The sequence below is a fragment of the Electrophorus electricus genome, chromosome 15 (genome assembly GCF_013358815.1).
Source record: "Electrophorus electricus isolate fEleEle1 chromosome 15, fEleEle1.pri, whole genome shotgun sequence".
NCBI lineage: Eukaryota > Metazoa > Chordata > Actinopteri > Gymnotiformes > Gymnotidae > Electrophorus > Electrophorus electricus.
The window spans coordinates 9,754,465-9,774,216 of NC_049549.1; the positions used below are offsets into that span (position 1 = coordinate 9,754,465).

A 19,752-nucleotide genomic window follows, 5' to 3' on the forward strand; every position below is an offset into this window, starting at 1 on the left:
CCACGACTAGTTTGACCTGAGGCCTGTTCAAGAAACGAAGGCGATAAAGTGAGCATCAAAGTTTGTCCTTGGGAGCAAACCACTCAGGCCCAGTGCTAATTCTTTAAACAGGGGACAGGGACTCCAGGGCCCTCTGAGCATGGCTAACATGCAGTTCAGTTGAGGCAAGGTAAATTATCTGCAACTTGCCACTCAGAAACGTTTCCTCTAGTTAGTCTATATTGCAATGCGTAATGGAATTAAAAAAGACAGCCAAACCTTTCTGCTGAATATATAGCATTTAATTTAATTGGTTTTAGGGTTGGCTATGTATCAGAGTTACTGGAGAAAATGAAATGGAAATAAGAGCAGGACATTGGCAAACTGTGTTGTGTCAATCATCAAAATACGTGTGACCTTAAATATGTAGCTTGGATGATGCATGTTTGCAGAGTCTTCCATGATTCATAACAGCAAATTTACCGAATTCACCACGCCACCTGGTGTTCACGTAGCTTAACATAACCAACAAAAAGGCACATATAGTCAAGTCAAAAATAAGCCACCTTTATTACAGAAAACAATCACAGGAGTTCGCTGCTAGCATCACTGTATAATAGTATTAACACTTTATAATCGGGAGCAGGGGTGCTGTTGGATATTTAGCGATATACTTTGTTTCCCATGAAGCTTTGCGCCTGGATGACGCGCTATTTGCGCGGCGCTTGTTTTCCTGTCCTGTGCATGGCTTGTCACCATACCTTAATTCTGATAACGTTACGTATTTAATGGTTATCAAAACCATCGACAACGTATCGGACATATTGCTTTTTAGCTTTAGAAGGTGAGCTGTTTATCAGTAGCTCAATCCCGAGTAATCTGTTTATAGGTGAGTAAAACTCAGTATGTTGTTATCATCCGTGCCGAAGCGCTTGCTAATGCGAAGGTCGCGCAGCCTGTCCCCGTGTCGCGCGTTGCAGACAACTAAAGGAGAACCTGCGAGGTGCCAGAATATTCACGAGCTCGAAAGGGGTAGGAATCCCATCGGATCCACCTCGCGGGTGTCCCGAAAGTGCATTTTAAGCGAGGAGCCGTGCAGCACGACCGTCACCCCACAGCTGCAGTACCATCAGTTGGCCAGCAGATGGCTCACTAGCCTGGAGAGCCGTAGAAACAGCTGGGCGGCGCTGGTCTCTATGGGACGCACAAATAGCTATTGGGAGGACGCCGGGAGCAGGAGCGGCAACGGCTTACGCGTCTCCGCTTCAGCAGGCGTGCTGTCTGCTGCGGCTGTTGCCTTCTGCCTAAAGAAAGACAACGACTCTAAAGGTAGGTGTCTTACCCAGCAGCCGTTCATGCCAGGAGCACATGCTCAGACAGTGTTCCCTACAGTAACTGCAGCATGGTTCACCTCATCTGTATAAAATGAGATTATGATCAGGGTTGGGGGGGAGGACTGGTATGCATAGTGCGTGATAGAGTTCTAACTTCCACTCATAAACTCCAACCTCCCCAGGCGAGTCTCTTCTGGACGCAGCCAGGTCCAACAACACCCAGGAAGTGCAAAGGTAAATAGAGCCAACGAAACTTGCGGCAGTCTGTTTCAGTCGCGTGTTGAAGTCGCTTCCAACTGCAGGTTTGCAGGTGCGCGTGCATGGCCGCTGGCGTGGGTTTGCAGGTGCGCGTGCATGGCCGCTGGCGTGGGTTTGCAGGTGCGCGTGCATGGCCGCTGGCGTGGGTTTGCAGGTGCGCGTGCATGGCCGCTGGCGTGGGTTTGCAGGTGCGCGTGCATGGCCGCTGGCGTGGGTTTGCAGGTGCGCGTGCATGGCCGCTGGCGTGGGTTTGCAGGTGCGCGTGCATGGCCGCTGGCGTGGGTTTGCAGGTGCGCGTGCATGGCCGCTGGCGTGGGTTTGCAGGTGCGCGTGCATGGCCGCTGGCGTGGGTTTGCAGGTGCGCGTGCATGGCCGCTGGCGTGGGTTTGCAGGTGCGCGTGCATGGCCGCTGGCGTGGGTTTGCAGGTGCTCCTACAATTGTAAGTCGCTTTGGATAAAAGCGTCAGCTAAATGCCCTAAATGTAAATGCTCCTGCATGCTATGGCTCTCCAGGCTGCTTTAGTTATAAACCCCTGGCTTTGGGATTTCTGACTAGACTCAGTTGAAGGCAGATTAATTCAGACTCCGGGTCTCCTAATTCACAGACCTTAGCAAGATTTCTGACATGGTCACATTTTTGTGAACATTTGCTAGACCTTATTAAGGTTCCAAGATCAGATTATTATTATTATTATTATTAATAACAATAATAATAATAATAATAATTTATTATTATTATTATTATTGTTATTATGTTTTTGTTTATTTATTTATTATTTACAGATTTTTAAAAAAACAATGGAAAAGAATAAAATGCATGGATGTGAAATCTTTTGGACAATTCACTATATTCCTTCAACTACTCAGGCAAGTGAGATTAACAACGACTGGCCAGATGGTGGCACTATTGTACAGCATTTGACGTTTTGACTAACTTTGGAAAACATTTCCAAAATTCTGTGTGTGGTTTGGGTTCAGAAATTCCTGTAAAAATTCTTTTGAACTTTTGGAATCTTACAAATTCCTGAATATTATAATAATATAAAAATTCTCTAGTCTACTAGGTAATACACTGCCAAAGGACTGTGAACCTGAATTTTTACGCCCCTGTCTATGGCACATTATGACAAATGTTTCTCTCATGATATGTTTCCATCATAACAGATGCTTTGCTAATCTACAGATATTTTTGTAATCTAAGGTTAGAATTTAGAATGTCTAATCTTCAGTAATTACCATAACGATAGTTATTGCCTGTTATTGCCAGTAACTGTTGGCCTTTTTAGACCATGTGAGCAGTCAGCCCTGTAACCACAGCAGCTGTTACTCATGCATGCCTTGACTGATTGCATAAGGCATGAACCTTAAAGAAACACTAAAGCACACGCATGTCTCTCAGACTACAAGCTTTTGCCCAATTAAGATGAAATGGTTTGTGGACCATTTGAGTGTCGGACTGGAAGTGTTTTCCAAGGCCAATTGGACACTTTTTTAATGGCAAATTTGACCAGTCAACTTTAAATTGGCTGAGTTAGGATTGATCAATTGCCACAAAATCACAGGCAAATCCATCTATGATTTATTTTTAGTAACCTGTAAAATATTGAATAGATTTGGCACTGATGTACACTCTAATGTTATACAGCATGTCAAGACACCAATTTATCTCAACCAGTGGTAAAATTGTAACTAAGGTAGTGCACATATCCATCCACTGGAGGGCAGCAGTGGTTTACTGCATAGTGAGTACCCGGCACACCTTAGAAAAGGCGAAGGAGAAATGGAGGGAGAGGAAGCGATGAAAGAAAGGTTTGGAGAGATTGGAAGAGTGATGAAACACAAGCCGTGAACTTGCTAGCATAGTATTGAGGTGTACACCCACACACACACACGGCCAGCTTGGCCTGTGACAATTATACCACTCGCCCCAAGTTTGTGTGTGGGCGAGAGAGAAAGATGAGATGGCATGTGAACATGGTGCACCATCTATTTGTCAGTCAAGTGTGTGTGTGACTCTTGCAGAAGGTATGCATGTTCTGTAGCGAACTGGAGCATAAAGCAAACTCTTAAATTACTTCGGTAGTCGCAGTTTCACTGTTCTTACATGATCTCCAGCCGATACATGTGTCTGCTCACTTGTGCGGTACACGCACGCACGCCTGTCCGTCCACCTGTCTGCACGTCTGCTGGCAATAATCTGTTAAACAAAAAGAGCAATGGAGCGTGTGAAGTGTGTGTGTGTGAGAGAGAGAGAGAAAAAGATGGATATGAAAGTGGCTGACTGATACACTGGGTTTTAAAATAGGTTGCCTGGCTTTAGCCCAGAGGCAACTGTGCAGATGGTTACAAAGTGCATGTGCATGCATGCACCCATGCTAAAAGACACCAGATGTGTTAAGTGCTTTAAGTTAGTGGCCAGTCTGGATGCATGAGGTAACACAGGAGGTTGTGTTTACTGTAAACACACACACACTCTCTTGCCCTGAGACAGACGGCAGCAGGATCATTTGCTCTTTTTTTTTTCCTTTTACTTACTGCTATTCTTCTGTCTGTCTCTGCGTGTCTCTTTCTCAGGTTGTTGGCAGATGGAACAGATCCAAATACGCGTCACCGTCTGGGCTGGACTGCACTTATGGTCGCCTGCATGAACAGACATCACAAGTAAGAGATTGTGTGTGTGTGTGTGTGTGTGTGTGTGTGTGTGTTTCGCTGGGTATATGGGATAAGTGTTTTAGAACCTGCATTTGTGAAATTGATTATGATGATGAATGCTCCTACATGACCACGGTGTTCAGAATACTTGTTCAGGGTACTTGTATATTTTGTGTGTAAGATTAGACAAGTAATGAGTTATAATATGCTTCGTGCTGAGTTTCTGCAGTTTCTAGAGTTTTGTTTGCTTCTGTAGTCTTTCAAGCTTTGTGTGTCAGCTTATGTAATAAAAAGCCCTTTACTTGAACTTCATTAAAGACATTTGTATAAAAAAAATCTCACAACGCTATTATAAATTGCTTTTTGAAATGACCGCCTAGATTTAAAGGTAACTATTATTTCAGGTATGGTGTTGGTTTTTTGTTTTAATTGAGCACGAGTCAGATGAGTCAGACCTTCTTCTGACATCACTGTATTCCACTTGGAAATTGTGACGGGCCCTGGTGTTGTGATGAAACCCGTGCAGGGTGGAATTGGGGCTCACCTGCATACAGAGACCCTCTGCTGGCCCCCTTGCGTGTAGCATGTGCTGAAGTCTTCCACTACCTGCACAGTTCACTCCTTACCCACAATGCCAAGGGTGGGATTGTGAATACATAGTGGAAAATTGTAACTGTCTAGGAGTCGGTCCCCTTTTTCCCACTTCTTACCAAGTGTAATTAATGCTCAAGCACACACACACACACACACAGTGCACACACAGAAAATGAGAGGAGTCAGGGGTGGGGGGGTTGTTGGGGCTTAGAATCCAATTTAAGAAGCGTGTGGCAGTGGGGGCATGCCCTCTCTTTTGAGCGGAGGGGTGTGGGCCACTGGCCCTCTGAAATGAAACAGATGCCATTCTGACTGGGCAAACACAGCAGAGACCTCCAGACCTTCAAAGCGAAGAGGGGCGCACCCCCCCCCCCCCCCCCCGAAACCTCACCCTGTACCCCCTGAGCCGGTGCTCCCAGAGCCAGTGACATACGGCGAGGAAGGGGCACATATAACGCTTTTCTAGACATGCTACCGGGCAGAACGTTGCAGCGTCGAGGCCGGTTTGGCGGTGCAGGTGATTTTGAAGTGGCTCGGGGCATAATTGCTCGTCAGGTTGGTGGGCGAGGTGAGGAGGGAGCCGACCTGAAGTGACAAGGAACTGCGGGAACGTTCCAGGCGGAAGTGGGAGCATAAGAATGGGTGGGGGAGAGGGAGACGGAGAGAAATCGAGGGGGAGAAGGTGAAAGTGTTGGGAATTAGGAAAACGAAGTATGTGGACGATAGGAAAATATGGGGATGGAGGGAAGGCGAAGATTTGAGGGCTTTGGAAAGCGAGCGTGAGGGGTGCTGGGAGCAGAGGAGAACCCAGCAGGAGGTGGGGATGGGTTCTGTTAGGGGCTCAGGGTGGGGCTCACTACCTCTGGCTACCGTCTGCTGCTAGTACACCCATCTGTGAGAACTGTACCCTACCCAAACCCTCCTGTGTTTCTGTGGGTGTGGGCGAGTATACGTGTATACCAAATGTCCCCACAAGCACAGAAACGTCTGCCTTTTTTTTTTTTTTTGACCTTGTGGGGACTATAATGCACAAATGCTTTTTTTGGCTTGTTTTTTAACTTTAAATTGTTTGACTTTAGTTTTTCAAATGACTGTTACTGAGGATAGGGTTAGTCAGAGCTAGGGTTAGGTGTAGATGTAGCAGTAAATGTCAGTGGAAGGTCCCTATAAGGATAGTAAACAAGACTCTGTGTACACATGTGTGTTTGTGTGCGTCTATCTAGCCCTGGCGGATTTTCTGTCCCTGTCTGTGTGGTTTTCTATCCTCAGTGTGTAAGAATAATTGCTTACTTTGCCAGTGTGTATTATGTTGAGTTTTTTGAAGAATGCTCTGTAGTAAATATTTATGACCAAAATAATAGGTATCTATTTATCGTTATGAGTAAAGGAGTTTTCTCTTTCGCGCTCTCTAGTGGCAGAATTTCAATATCCTTTCTCTTATTTAGAGACGATAGATTAATGATGTTTCCATCAGTGTCTGTTCTAAACATATCACTACCTTTTACAAATCCATCAGAAAACTTAGACACTGCTGGCGGGTATTTTTTGTTGTCTGTCGCTCGCTCTGTGTGTGTGCGCGTTTTTGTGCAGCACTCTCTCTGCCTGTTATGAGTGGTATAACTCATGGTTGTCATGACGCTGACTCTGTCTTCCTGTCACTCAAAGCCCCTTGTGACCAATCAGAGCTTCAGGGCTGATGAGAGACCGCCCACATCAGGAAATGTTTCATTAGAGCATTCTCCTTTATCCATCTAGTCATCTCTCAGTATCTCTTCTTCAAATGGCTGTTGGCGCCTTATTTTTTATGTGTTTATCTCTAGCTACTGTTACTCAGTATTCTCTATTCTTCACTGTATGTGCAACTACCCCCCCCCCCCCCCCCCATCACTCTCATCACTTTTTTATCTACCTCTTTTAGGTCCTGGCTTTCTCACGGTTATTTTTTTAATGTTTGTGTTTGTATTCATTATTTTATAAAAAAAAAAAAATTGTGTTTTTTCTGTGACATGTCCTAATTAGGTCTCTATAGACAGATGGACAGCCTCTTCACTGCCCAACACAGAGGTTGACATCCTGTTTAGTAGGTTGATCGAGTTGCAGCAGCTGACAAATAACAGCACTTGAATCGCAAAACGACGTGAGCACAGCCGATGTTCGTACCACAGACTTCCACGTGTCGGGCCAGATTTGGAGCAGCAGCCAGTGTTAATTTGGAGGTTGGGCAGGTTGGTCGTAAAAAGGAGATTACAGTGGCACTATCTTCATCTTGACACTAAGAGGTATTTGTCTCTCAGCTGGGGACAGGTGTAAAGTGAGAGGGGGAGAGAGAGAGAGAGAGAGAGGGGGAGAGAGAGAGAGAGAGAGGGATGCGTTGATGGTGGAGAGTTTGACTCTTCTGGTGTCAGGAGGTTGGCTAAGAGTTTACGGTCTCAAGGGATGTCTTAGAAGCCCTTAAAGCTGCTGTCAGCATGACTGAGTGAGAGCACTCTACTGTTGTCGAGCGTCGGAGAAACCGAAGGCCGAGTGGCAGGATTTTTGCGTAATAGTGGTTGGCTGTAACTGCGGAACAGTGTATATAGCTGTAATTGTGTTGCTGTTTTGCCATACCTGTATAACTGGTATGTAGCTGTAACTGTTTAGCAGAGTACTGTATACTGTTCTCTGTATACTGTATTTAGGAAATTGCCTTTAAGGGTGCTGTGAGAAGTCTTTAAACATTTGAAAACCCTCCTTAGGGTCAGAAGCAGAAACTGTAATGGTGAATATGGATGGTTAATACCATTAAAGTGGTTTAAACATTTAAAAATCCTTCCCTTTTAGAAATGTGTGTGGAATCTGAGCGGGCTTGGGAGAATGTGAGAGCCCGTTTTGGTTTAGGTGGTCGGGGTCCAATACAGATCAAGGCCTGAGCACCAGTTCCAAACCCAACAATGTGTCCCATGCATTTGCGCAGTAAAGGAAAACCGGGTTTGTAAGGAGATGTGTGTTTTACCGGGCTTTGATATGTGCGTATGTGCATGCATATGTGTGTGACCTAAGGGGTTGTCCATTCACGTGGACAATGCCCAGCAATGGACTTCTTGACCATTCCAGATGGAGGGGGGGGTTGGCTGGACACAAGGCCCCACTCAGACCGGGGGGGGGGGGGGGGGGCTCACAAGCGCTAAAGCTTTTCTTCTTTCTGAAAGAGAGGAGGTGGAGAGCTGCTTCTGGAAAGAGGGATTATCCATCTTTTAGGAGGGTGTGATGGTGGGAATGGTTTGGGATTATGTCAGAATGGGTGGGAATGAGGAATGTGTTTCTAATGAGGGGAGTGGGAAGAACCAGGAATGATGAACTGAATTTTGAGAATTTGAGACGCAGAAATGTGTAACATGAGTGACTAATCTGCATGGGTTTACACTGCAGCTGTCCTAAATCAATTTAAAGTTTAAAATTCAGTAAGATGGATCACTTGATTATTAACAAATCTTCACAGTGGGACTTTTTCCAGAACAGCTTCACTGATAATGTCTCAACACACACACACACACACACACACACACACACACACACCTTGACCTACACTGCTGACACTCCACCTGTCTCACGTGTAGGGAGTCAGCACTGGACAGCTGGCTGTCTGGGTTTTTTCTGACAATAGAAAGAAGTACCCACTGACTTCCATGAAGAATGTTTTGTAAACAATAGAGAGGACATAGAGACAGGAAGCAGGTGTGTGTGTGTGTGTGTGAGGGAGAAGGAGAGAGTGAGTTCTCAAAAACACAGAATTGGTCATTTATTTGGATTTATTTAGAATGAAATGCTGGGATTTTTTAAATATGAAAGGTAGCATTTTAATCAAGTTTAATTTGGAATCTGAAGGAATTAAACTTGGGAAACTACTCATGTCTCCATCAGTGTTGAATTAAGATAAGATGCGATCCTTTTAGTATCTCTTTCTCAGCAATTTAATGTCTGCGTTTCTCCTTTTAATGTCCATGAAATGGTTCCTGGAGTTCTCACTCTTCATACCCTCTCCCTCTCTCTCTCCCTTTCTCACAGAATGTAGAAATATGGTGGCGCTCACATGTGTACATATTCAAAATGTTTTAGGTAAATGATTACAGCAAAGTCACCGGCAAATGTACCCGTGCATGCGCGAAAGCACACTTCTTGAAAATGAAGTCTGAACACTGCTGCTCGTTAACTGACAGAAACCAGAGCATCGTTGTCTCTGAAACTAGCCTTGTTTCCGCACATCAGGCTTACGGTCTCGGGAACCAGGCACAGAGCCGGGCTCCACCCATGAGAGGTCACGGCTTGGTCAGCGGAACTGGCAGACCTCTTGCAGTAATCAGAGAGCGTACAGGGTTTGACCAGCTTTTGACGGTTTTAAATCCCTCAGTGAGTTTAGGCGAGATTTTCACTCTCCTGTGAAATTCCTGCCAGCTCTTAAACATTCACTTTCTCAGAACGGAACAGGTCCCTTACAGATAATGTGAGCTGTAAGTATATAACATTTTCCTTCTCGGTCATTATGCATTTCTGAGTGAAACAGGATATTCGTGTGGGGGTGTGACTGGAGTTTATCTGTCAGGATATGACTAATCATTGGCTAATTTTTCCCCTTTGCCCCCTCAGGATCAGAGATATTTGTATGTTAAATAATGATACTGATGATTAATATGCATATTAGTAGAGCAAGCACAGATCCAATACCACATATCGGAACTAGATCAATATCAGCTAAAAATGCTGGATTGGATATCGGGCAAAAAAAATTTTTTTTACAGAAACCGATACGTACAAATCCAACATCAAAACAGGACAGGAGTGCTTTGAAGCAGCAGGTCATGTGCTAACTGCCAGATGAGTTTGAGCAGGTCACATGATAACCATTAGTTTGAGCACAATTTGTCCAAGTTTAACTGTAGACGTTTCATCACGTTAACAATTAAAGCTAAATTTGAATGCAAACATCCATGCACTCGCACACGTGTGAAGACTTGCATTGTTATGATGTAGCCCTGAAAATCCAGTCTTGGGTGATCTGCCTTCTAGTGAGATCATTTCCTGGAGACAAAACGGCATCTTGGCACTGTTTAGCACCACAGATCCACGACCAAAAGGTGATTTTAATTTCTAATTTAGTGTTTTGGAAAGGTTTGGCTTTGTTTCCTGTTTGCGAAGTAAAGGAAGGTCAGGGGTGGGGGAAGGAGCCTCAGAAACTCAACAACGGGAGAAAGAACAACTGAAATCAAGGGAAGCACTCCTTTTAAATTCATAAAGTTAATTATTCTATGGCTTTATTGTTTTCAAACTGCATGAGAACTGAAAAACTGCAGTTTGCCATTAGCCTGCTGAGTTTTATGGTGGACTGGAAAATGATAAGTTAACAGAATTGTTCCTAGATTTGTGCGCACGTGCGTGGAACCAATCAAGTGATGACTAGTATTGGGATTGACATTGGGAGGAAAAAAAAAACTATAAATGTTTGTCTTTGTGTTTCTCTTAACTTTTTTTTTAATAATTTGATTTATATTTGTCATAACCATGCATGATGTCTGTAGTAATGTAATGTTATGTAATACATCTCACACACAACAAAATTCCACAACCATTTTCACCTAAACAACTGATCCATAGCTCTGCAGTATTTTTTAATTTAAAAAAAAAATCAGCTTGATATCTGGAGACATTCAAATGGAAGATGTATGTATTACATCGGTACAAAAAAATTGGTTTCGTGCCATCTCTAATTTGTGAGTAACATGAACCAACAGGATAAAAACAAAAGAGCCAGTTGTGATTTTGGCTTGTCGTTGGCAGACTCTGTGTTCTTTTGGCCTATTGATGTAAAACATTTAAGTTGTTTAAACCCCATGTTTTCAATTCTAAAGCTCTAAAATCCCCAGAGATCATAATGGGCTACACTGGCTTTAAATATAGGTAGACATTTAAATTGCCAAAATAGATGATTAGTAGCCCCTGATATTAATATTATACAAATGCATCATGCTTATTGGTGGCTCTTGGATTATAAATTAAAGGAAAATTCAGGCAGAACACAAGACTAACAATTAATGAAAATAAACCAGTACAGCAGCATAGTATTAGATTGTGATTATACTATTACATATTGCAGTGTTTTACAATTTAGTTTAACAGACTGGTAAACCTTTGATGTGCCAGTAAAATACTGGCTTGAATGTCTTAAATTAAACTGATTTATTTTTGTCATTTTGATTAATCACACACAGAGAACATTCTTCTGCAAAGTTTGAGGTGTGTGCGGGTGTGGGTGTGCGTGCGCGGTCAAGTGCACACTGACCAAGACATTAACTGGGTAAATATAGTGTGCTGGAAGTCGGGTACCTGGAGATCTGTGTCTGTGTCATTTCATGCATATATGTTCAAACGTTCAAAGCCGTTTCTAAGGGATACATATTTGTTTTGACGCTGCACTGACTTCCTTAGCGTACACGTTTCGACTAAGCGTTCCGGTGGCTGGAACTTTCCGGAAGCTCGCAATATGTGGTTGGCTCCAGAAGAGCAGTGGAGCATGGGAAATGTGTACCAAGATGGACAGGCAAGACGGACATCACCGCGGCAACAAAGGGAGCCTCCCTCCTCTGGGCTGATGGGAACTATTTCAATGACAATGTCGTTCAACTTCATTCATCCATTGCAGAAGTCAGACGCAAAATTTAAGTCGCTTTCTTCAAACGCTCTCTCTACTGGATTCTGCCTGAGAGGGGGTGTACATTCCCGGAAAGCAGAACAGATCACTGAATCCATGTGGACATGATACAAACATCTGGAATAACAAGCATTGCCTTACACGTTTAGAGCTGCGACCTACATGTGCGGTGCCTGCACGGCCTGATGGTGATGTACCACGAGGTGAGGGTGAAATCCCCCCGTCGTTAACAGGACGGTGGTGACTGGGTCAGGCAGGACTAAAGGCCCTGTGCGACCCAATGCCCTCGGGGTGGGGTATGGACAGCAGGGCTGTAAGAACCAGGGTGCTTCAGGATGGGAGGAATTTCAGGAACATGCTGGGCTTTTGGATGCATATTTCAATCCACTTTTGCATTACACTGAAAAGTGTTTCTCTCTCTCTCTCTCTCTCTCTCTCTCTCTCTCTCAGTGTGGTGAAGGTTTTGCTGGAAGCCGGAGCCGATCCAAACCTTGGGGATGAGTTCAGCAGTGTTTACGGAACTGCACGGGACAAAGGCGTACACTCCCTGGATGGTATGACGGGTGGGGGGGGGGGTTGTGTATATATAGATGGGGGTCTTCGTCAGTGCATATGTGCAGTGCCTGGAGGCAAGTCCTGTTACTATGGAACACAGTCCCTCCAACTCTGCTCAGCCATCATCACCGCCACAATCGTCGTCGTCGTCCTGAGAGCCTCCGAATCATCAGTCTGTAATATCATAAAGCCAAAGAGCTCTTTTTTTGGGGGGGGGAGAAAGTCTTTCAACCCCTCTCTCATACGGAACACTGCATGTGTGTGTGTGTGTGTGTGTGTGTGTTATTACAAAGATCAATTTACCCATGGACAGTATTATAGAATATCCAAACACCGACACACAACTTATTTGCATATCTGTAATAGATCCATTTTGCAGCATGTTATTTTTTTATTATTTTTCATAAAAAGGCACAGCCACACACAGACACACACACACACTGCAGTAGGAGACATATTTATATATGATATGTATATTACACACATTTGTATTGTTGGCAGTTTTTTGGGCCGTCTGGGAGGCAGCTTTCCCAGATGCACTGTGATGGATGGGCAGGCAGAAGTGTGTGTGTGTGTGTGTGTGTGTGTGTGTGTGTGTGTGTGTGTGTGTGTGTGTGTGTGTGTGTGTGTGTGTGTGTGTGTGTGTGTGTAACATGTTTCTGTGTGTGTGTGTTTCTGTGAAAAGTACTCCTATGGCTTTGTGTGTGTGTGCGCGTGTGTGTGATGGATGGTATGCTCCTCTCTCTCTGACGCTTTATTGAGTTAGCTGTGATTATCCAGCTCTCAGACATTAGTTACCAATGACGACCAGCCTGACAGCGGGGGTGGGGTGGGGGGGGGGGTGGGGCGAGTAAGCCATAGAAAAAGAGAGACAATGAGGGGAAGAAAGTAAGTTGGGGGTGCAGAAGGAGAGGAAGTGTGTGTATGATTTTATTTCATTTCTCTTCTGTATGTGTCTCTTTTGGATATCAGAGCTCACAAAGTGTGTTTGTGTGTGTAAGGAACTATATTATCCCATATGAGGTACTGTGTGTTTGTCTAAAAAGACCTAATAAACCAGCTTCATGTAACACTGTCAACACGGGCAATTCTGGCACATTTAGAGCTGTATGCGTCTGGTTTTTTATGTTTAATATGTGCTAATGTCAGAGGTAAATGGCTTTCTTTGATTAACTTCTACCTTCTCTTACTTTTGTTCTGTTTTGCTCTGCCTCCCACGTTCTTCTGTCTGTCTGTCTCCGCCTGTCTCTCTCTCCTTGCCTGTCTGTCCCTACCTTCACCTCTCTTCTGAAAAGTCTGATCTTGTTTGTTTTCTGTGTGGTGGTTTTAAAAGATTAATGTCTGATTTGCTCTCTTCTTGTTGTCATCCCCCCCCTCTCTCTCTCTCTCTCTCTCTCCCTCTCTCTCTCTCACCTTCATTTGTGGCTGTGCTTTATTATGGTTCCTTGATGTATGATCACATCAGATTTCCAAGCAATTAGTAATTGCAGATAATTATATTCTCTCTCTCTCTCTCTCTCTGCACCTTTCAATCTCTTCTTTTTTTTTTTGCTCTCGGTCACTATACCTTCCCCACTGTCTGTCTCTGCATCTCCATCTGTCTTTCTCCCCAGTGCTGGTCAGTCGGGAGGATGAGTTCAGCAGTCGTCTTAGTAGCCGTGCGAGTTTCCGTGGTTGCACGCCACTGCACTACGCCGTTCTCGCGGACGACCTTCACACTGTCCGCGTGCTCCTCGAGGAAGGTGAGGTGAAAGGCCACCAGCGCAAAATCTTGGAACTATTTCAAATTGCAGTGCATGTAGAAAGCGGCTTTAGTGAAAGACTTTTACCATAATTGCAATTGTACAACAATTATATGTTGTGCAATAACTGGTTTTTATAAACTCTATCACAGTGATTTCACCACAGATGTCACATACACCCTGTTTGCTTCCTGGGGAGAAGTTGCTTCCTTAAACAAGTGACCCAGGTCGCCTGGGGCAGTTAGGCTCAAGTTGACCTTTCACCCCTGGAGTGGAAGAACTACGGGTTACTTGACCTGCTCCCAGAGGGTGGCAGGAAGTGTGTGTGTTGGTGGCAGGGGAAATGGGTGTTACGGCGTTTAGATTAGTGTGGTGTTTAAGCCCAAAGGGTAGTAAAAAGATAAGAATGAGCAGCACACACTCACACTAGGTCCGTTCAAACACCCATTATTAGCAAATTACAGAACAAAAGCACTCTTGCTCATACAGAATGCATGGGTGGGAGGGCAAAGAGTGTTTTTAGATTTAAAACACATTTATGTAGCTGAAACAGCAGGATCATGCAGGGTTTAGTCTTCATTATTCAAATATGCAACTAATGCTTTCAGAGCGAATGAGAGACAGGGAGGGAGAGGGGACAGAAATCAGGAGGAGTAAAAAGGGTGTGGCTAAAGGAACACTTTAAGTGTCAACACTGTCTCAAATCTCCTTCCAGAAATGAAATAATTCACCTAAAGCACCATATGCATTTTCAAATTCAACAAAAAGGACAACTTACAAACATAAATATATATATATATATTATACCAAAAAATCTGATTACCAGTTAAAAATCCCATTACCCAGAAGTCTCAGCTGCCAGTGGACACACCCTTGCAGACAGAGCAGCGTCCAATGTCAGGAACCATCGATCAGAGTGATGACATCATCACAGCGAGACAGTTTCTGCATCTACTGAAGTGCACAAAAGATACAATAGAATGGAATTTAATGCTACACAGTGGGGGAATTGCATCTGTCAGATGCAATATGGCGGTAAGGGAACAGAGTTAAGAATTCATTCCTTTATAACCATATTGTATTTGACACCTGCAATTCACCCTATGGCCTGAACAAACCCAAACATTCTAATGTTGGCAGTTCAGAGAAATGGACCTGACAGGCCCAGTGAGCCACTGTGAGTGAAATAGAGGGAGCATTCTACAGACCCCCTCAACACAACCATATTCCCATCTGATATTGCTAGTGTTTGGTGCATTGTGTTGATCTTGCGCGAGTTTTTCATCATGAAGGCTATTTGATGATCACTCATAGCTTCGTTAAAGGCTAACAACCCACTTTACAGATGTAAACTGTTGGTGTTTTACTACATAAACACTAGTAAAGGAATTCTGGAAAAATGCTTAAGATTTGATAAAATGGAAATGTTTAAAGTATGAGCAATAAATGTGTCTACTAAACACACACACTGGCAGTCCAATAAACATATATGGATATTTATGATATTTATTTAGCTGCTTCTCTCCATGCCATTAGCACCCACTGACACGCTAGCGGGGTAGCTCACGTCACGCACCGACTACGTCCCTGACGTCATCCAGTTGTGATCTTGGGTGTTCGGTTTCATGATGATTAAAAAAATTACTTTGCTGGTGCTTAAAAGAGAGTGATCTGTCTGGAATTGGTCTTCAAGATGATGCGCTCTACATACCAGTTTCTTCACTGCTCCTTGTTCTACTCAAACCCACCCCCCCCCCCACCCCCCAAATTGGGGCGGAGCTTGTGTGAAGGACAGGCAAACGGAGCGTGCCCAGCAGAGGCCAGAGTCGCGCACAGTTCCCTCCTCTGCTGCCGCACCTGACTCAGCTCGTCAGCGAATCCCCGAGCCCCTCTGCGGTGGGACTGACTGGCCGGAGGGGCTAATCTGTGCGGCCCACCTACTCTGGAGCGGGTGGATCTGTAATGTCCAGGTTACCGTTCTTGCCCCCCCCCCCCCCCCCCCCCCCCTTCGTTCGGAACCCATTAGGACATACCTTAATAAACATGAGAAATAGATGCCTGTCATACCTGCAGATTCTCTAGCCTCGGTGTCTCTCTCTCCCTTCATCTCTCTCTGTCTCTCCCGCTCTCTCTCGCACTCTCTCTCCCTCTCTCTCTCACACACACACACACACACACACACACACAGACACACACACACACGCGCTCTCCTACACTCACAAAGAGGTCTTACCTGAGGGCTGGTCAGACATCTTATTTCCCCTATGAGTGGCCGGACATGAGTGTCTGCCTCGACCCCTTCATTTATCACCAGCATCCTGGAGGTTCCCCAGTCGCCGGTCTGACTGCGGACCCGGTTTAGCTCACCCTGGCTGTAGGGGAGCCAAGCCGAGGGCCCCGGGCCTCTCCAGGCTACGGGCCGTGGAAAGTGACTAATCGTTGGAGCCGTGACCTCTGAACCCTGATCCTTAGAGGGTAATCCCCTACCATCAACCCCCTAGAAACATAAAAGAGAGGAAGGGAGAGGAAGAAGGAACAAGACAGAGGCTGGATTAAGTGTACGCAGTGACTTTCTAAATATCTAATTATTCTTTCAATAAATTAGTGTGCGCGTGTGTGTGCGCATATCTCCCAGCGTTAGCTAATCATTACTGTTGTTTCCCTTTAGCGCGCTATGCCCAGAGGGCACCGTGAGCGCGAGAAAGAGATATTAGAGGTCTAAATGATGCTATTTATTATCTGTGTGTGTGAGAGAGCGAGCGGATCGAGAGAATGCGTTAAGGGACGACAAGCAAGTGTTGTTTCTTTATTACTTTTCCCCGTTTTATGTCCGCTCTCTATCGATCCAGATTGGTTTGAGCGCGTTTCATCGATAATGCCTGCGATTAACCACAGCCCTTACAGTGTAGCTGCAACCTGCCTGAATGGCTGCGATGCTAACGCTAACGGCGAACCCACGGCTCTAACCGGAATGGTTCCGTGGAACCGACTTTAGGTGACTAATGACCCTTTCGCATAGGAGGACGCGTACCATTTCCAAGAAATTGTCTCTCCCGATGGCAGCTAGTGTCATATGGATGCGATCATGTTGTTTCGGGAGCTGTTCAGGACTCTTGACGTAGTTTAGACACCATCACCGTGGTGCTGAGCTTGGGGTCTGTGCCGGACAGGTTAAGGTAAGATGGTAATGGAAAACCTCTTGAGATATGGTTACTTTTACACAAGAAGAAATTCTATTTTTATTTGCATAGAAAAACACTGCGGAAATGTTAGATATTCTGTACGACACCAATGATTTGGCTTTACTTAAAATCTAAAGCAGCATTCACTCTCGGAGAAAGAGAAGCGCGTGTGTGCTTTCTGGGGGGCGCAGGGCTGTATTGACGTGCTTTTGAGAGGCAGGGAAAAGTCAAGACGAGAATCAAGCCCCCTGTTGACTCCACAGTTGTCACTTTACTTCGATACTGGCTGGTATCTAATACACAGCAGGCACAAGCCAGCTTGCTGTAATGAGAGAACAATAGCATAGCCAGTAGTGCTCACTCATCCTGTTTGAACTGTATAAGCAGTCGGGCAGTGGGGAGTCTCAGTTGGTTTGGGGCGCTCATTGAAAAGTGTTCTTCCTAACACACACACACACACACTTTTGTGATGGCCCCGTCATTCTGAATGACCCAAACTGCATGTTGGAGACACACCTAAACACAAAACGGTTTTAATATGGAAGTTGTTCATAAATCCATCACACACGTGCAGATCGGTCTCTCAAACCACAAATGAACTCTCTTGATGTCAATATTAATTGATGGTGTTTAAATATTTTCCAAGTGTTTAGACACAGTACTGCCATACGAGAACATGCACTTGATGTGGATAATGTGTACACGCACACACTTTACCCTCCATTAACTCATTGACTTGCACACACTTTTGGGTATCTGCATATCCGGATGGCTGCTGGCATAAGCCGATTGTCCTGCTGGCCTCCGGTCAGAAGGGTCAGTCCAGGTTTTTGTTTTATTTTTTTCTCTTGGCACACTTAGAGTTTTTTTTTTTTTTTTTATGAGCTCCTCACTTTTAACTCCGTGACCCCCTAACTGGGTTGACAGCTTGACCCACAACCCCGGTGCCAACCTTTGACCTATGTCCTATCACTGCGTGCAGGTGCTAACCCCTTGCAGACCAATGATCTGGGACACACTCCACTGGCCTATGCCAAGGAAGGAGAGATGCATACACTTCTGAAGGAGTGGGAGAGCAAGGTATGGTGTGTGTGTGTGTGTGTGTGTGTGTGTGTGTGAGGGAGAGACAGAGAGGGAAAAGTCACAAGGAGCTACGTTTTAGTTCTAAAGGTGTGCTATATGAGATTTCTTTTAATATTGTTTGTTTTTGTTTGTGTTTCGCATAACTCTAAATTGTAAGTTCAGGCTTTTACAGGGTAGCTTCTAGAGTTTTAATTAGGGTTGCATAATATATTATTTCTGAATTGCGAAGGCTAATATAGCCATAACAACATGAATATCTCAGGAGGCTTAAATATGCAAATGAATATTCTAACTAGTAGGTGTGTGTTCTGTGGACAGCATATGTTGCCTACTGTATGTCTCATGTAGAACTGAAATTTGGGCCATATTCTGAAGCATGAGTACTTTTACCTGCATAAGTGTGAAGTGTAGCCATTTAGGTCCTACAAAAAATACATTAGGTTTTTTTTAATATATTGTAATCCTATTAACTACAGGAACACGTGCATAGCTGAGGCTCAGGTTCATACATATCTGCTTATGTATGCACCTGAGCCTCAGTTATGCACATGTGTGTGCTACACACACACACACACACAAACACACACACACACACACACACACAGACAGAGAGACACAGACAGACAGACATGTTTTCTGTCACCTTTGATTGCCTGTGAAGGCCTGGAGAAAGCATGTGCCTTTATTTGAACACCCCCACCAGTCCATCCTTGTTTACACCTGTCTGTATTGGGCGAAAAGAAAAGATGAAAGGTAAGAACAAAGAGCAAAGCATGAGCTTGAAGAACACGTGTAAGAGTGAGACGTCTGGGCAGGCGTGCGAGAGAGAGAGAGACTCTTTACTGCTTAAAAGGAGGGAGAAGGTGGGTGTGAATAACCCAATTACTATAAAAATATACCCACTTGTACAAATGGACAGAACAAAGCATTACAGATTACCATATTAGAATCTGATTAAACCCAAAAAATCAGATAAATTAATTGAAACAAATTATCAAACTGACAAAAAAGGCATGCAACAGAAGACTTGACTGTTTTCTGCCAACTGACAAAACAATGAATTTTTGAAGACAAAAATAACCAAAAAACAAAAACAGATGGAAAGACTGACCAGAAATGTTTAAAATCCAAGAAAATATTATAAAACGGAACAGAAAACCTATAAACCCAAATGAACAAAACATATGACAAGAACACCACCAAGCAACAATCTAGGCAAGATTTTGTGTAGAATCCAGAGTACTAAAATATTAACATACTTAATTGGATTCTTAAGTATGTCAAAATTGGATTCTTACCAAAACATCAAACAGATCATTTACACCTTGCACTCATTCAGAAACTCTTCATGCACCAAATGTATACATCTCACGCAAGAGTTTTTAATCTCATTAAAAGCCTGCATTTCAACTTTTGAAGAAAATCTTCTAACAAAGATATGTTTCACGTCTTTAGGATCGCTGAACGTTTAAAATATCAGCAGAATATGTTTTACTGCCACACACTTGGAGAAAACTATCAAACCATATCTTAAAGCAAGCCCGTGTGTCTATATAATGTTTAATTGTTTTTATCAGCACATATATTAACATATGTGGATGTATGTATGAGATTCTACAGTAGGTGTGTATATACAAAGTGTGTGTGTGTGTGTGTGTGTGTGTGTGTGTGTGTGTGTGTGTGTGTGTGTG

The 19,752-nt window shown here is 44.1% G+C and overlaps 1 protein-coding gene across 2 annotated transcripts in view; it reads left to right on the plus strand.

Annotated features, from left to right (window-relative positions):
• The window catches only part of clpb (caseinolytic mitochondrial matrix peptidase chaperone subunit B), a 37,234-nt gene that overhangs the window by 2,115 nt on the left and 15,367 nt on the right, over positions 1-19,752 (plus strand). Inside the window, exons 2-7 of one of the 2 annotated variants that reach the window (XM_035534047.1) lie at positions 935-1,308; positions 1,496-1,547; positions 4,146-4,232; positions 11,950-12,053; positions 13,668-13,796; positions 17,961-18,058. In XM_035534047.1, coding sequence (XP_035389940.1) covers positions 935-1,308; positions 1,496-1,547; positions 4,146-4,232; positions 11,950-12,053; positions 13,668-13,796; positions 17,961-18,058 — 844 coding nt within the window. Of the gene's footprint in view, positions 1-663; positions 1,309-1,495; positions 1,548-4,145; positions 4,233-11,949; positions 12,054-13,667; positions 13,797-17,960; positions 18,059-19,752 lie in introns of those variants that run through there. The other variant, XM_027016833.2, reaches the window with a different exon arrangement.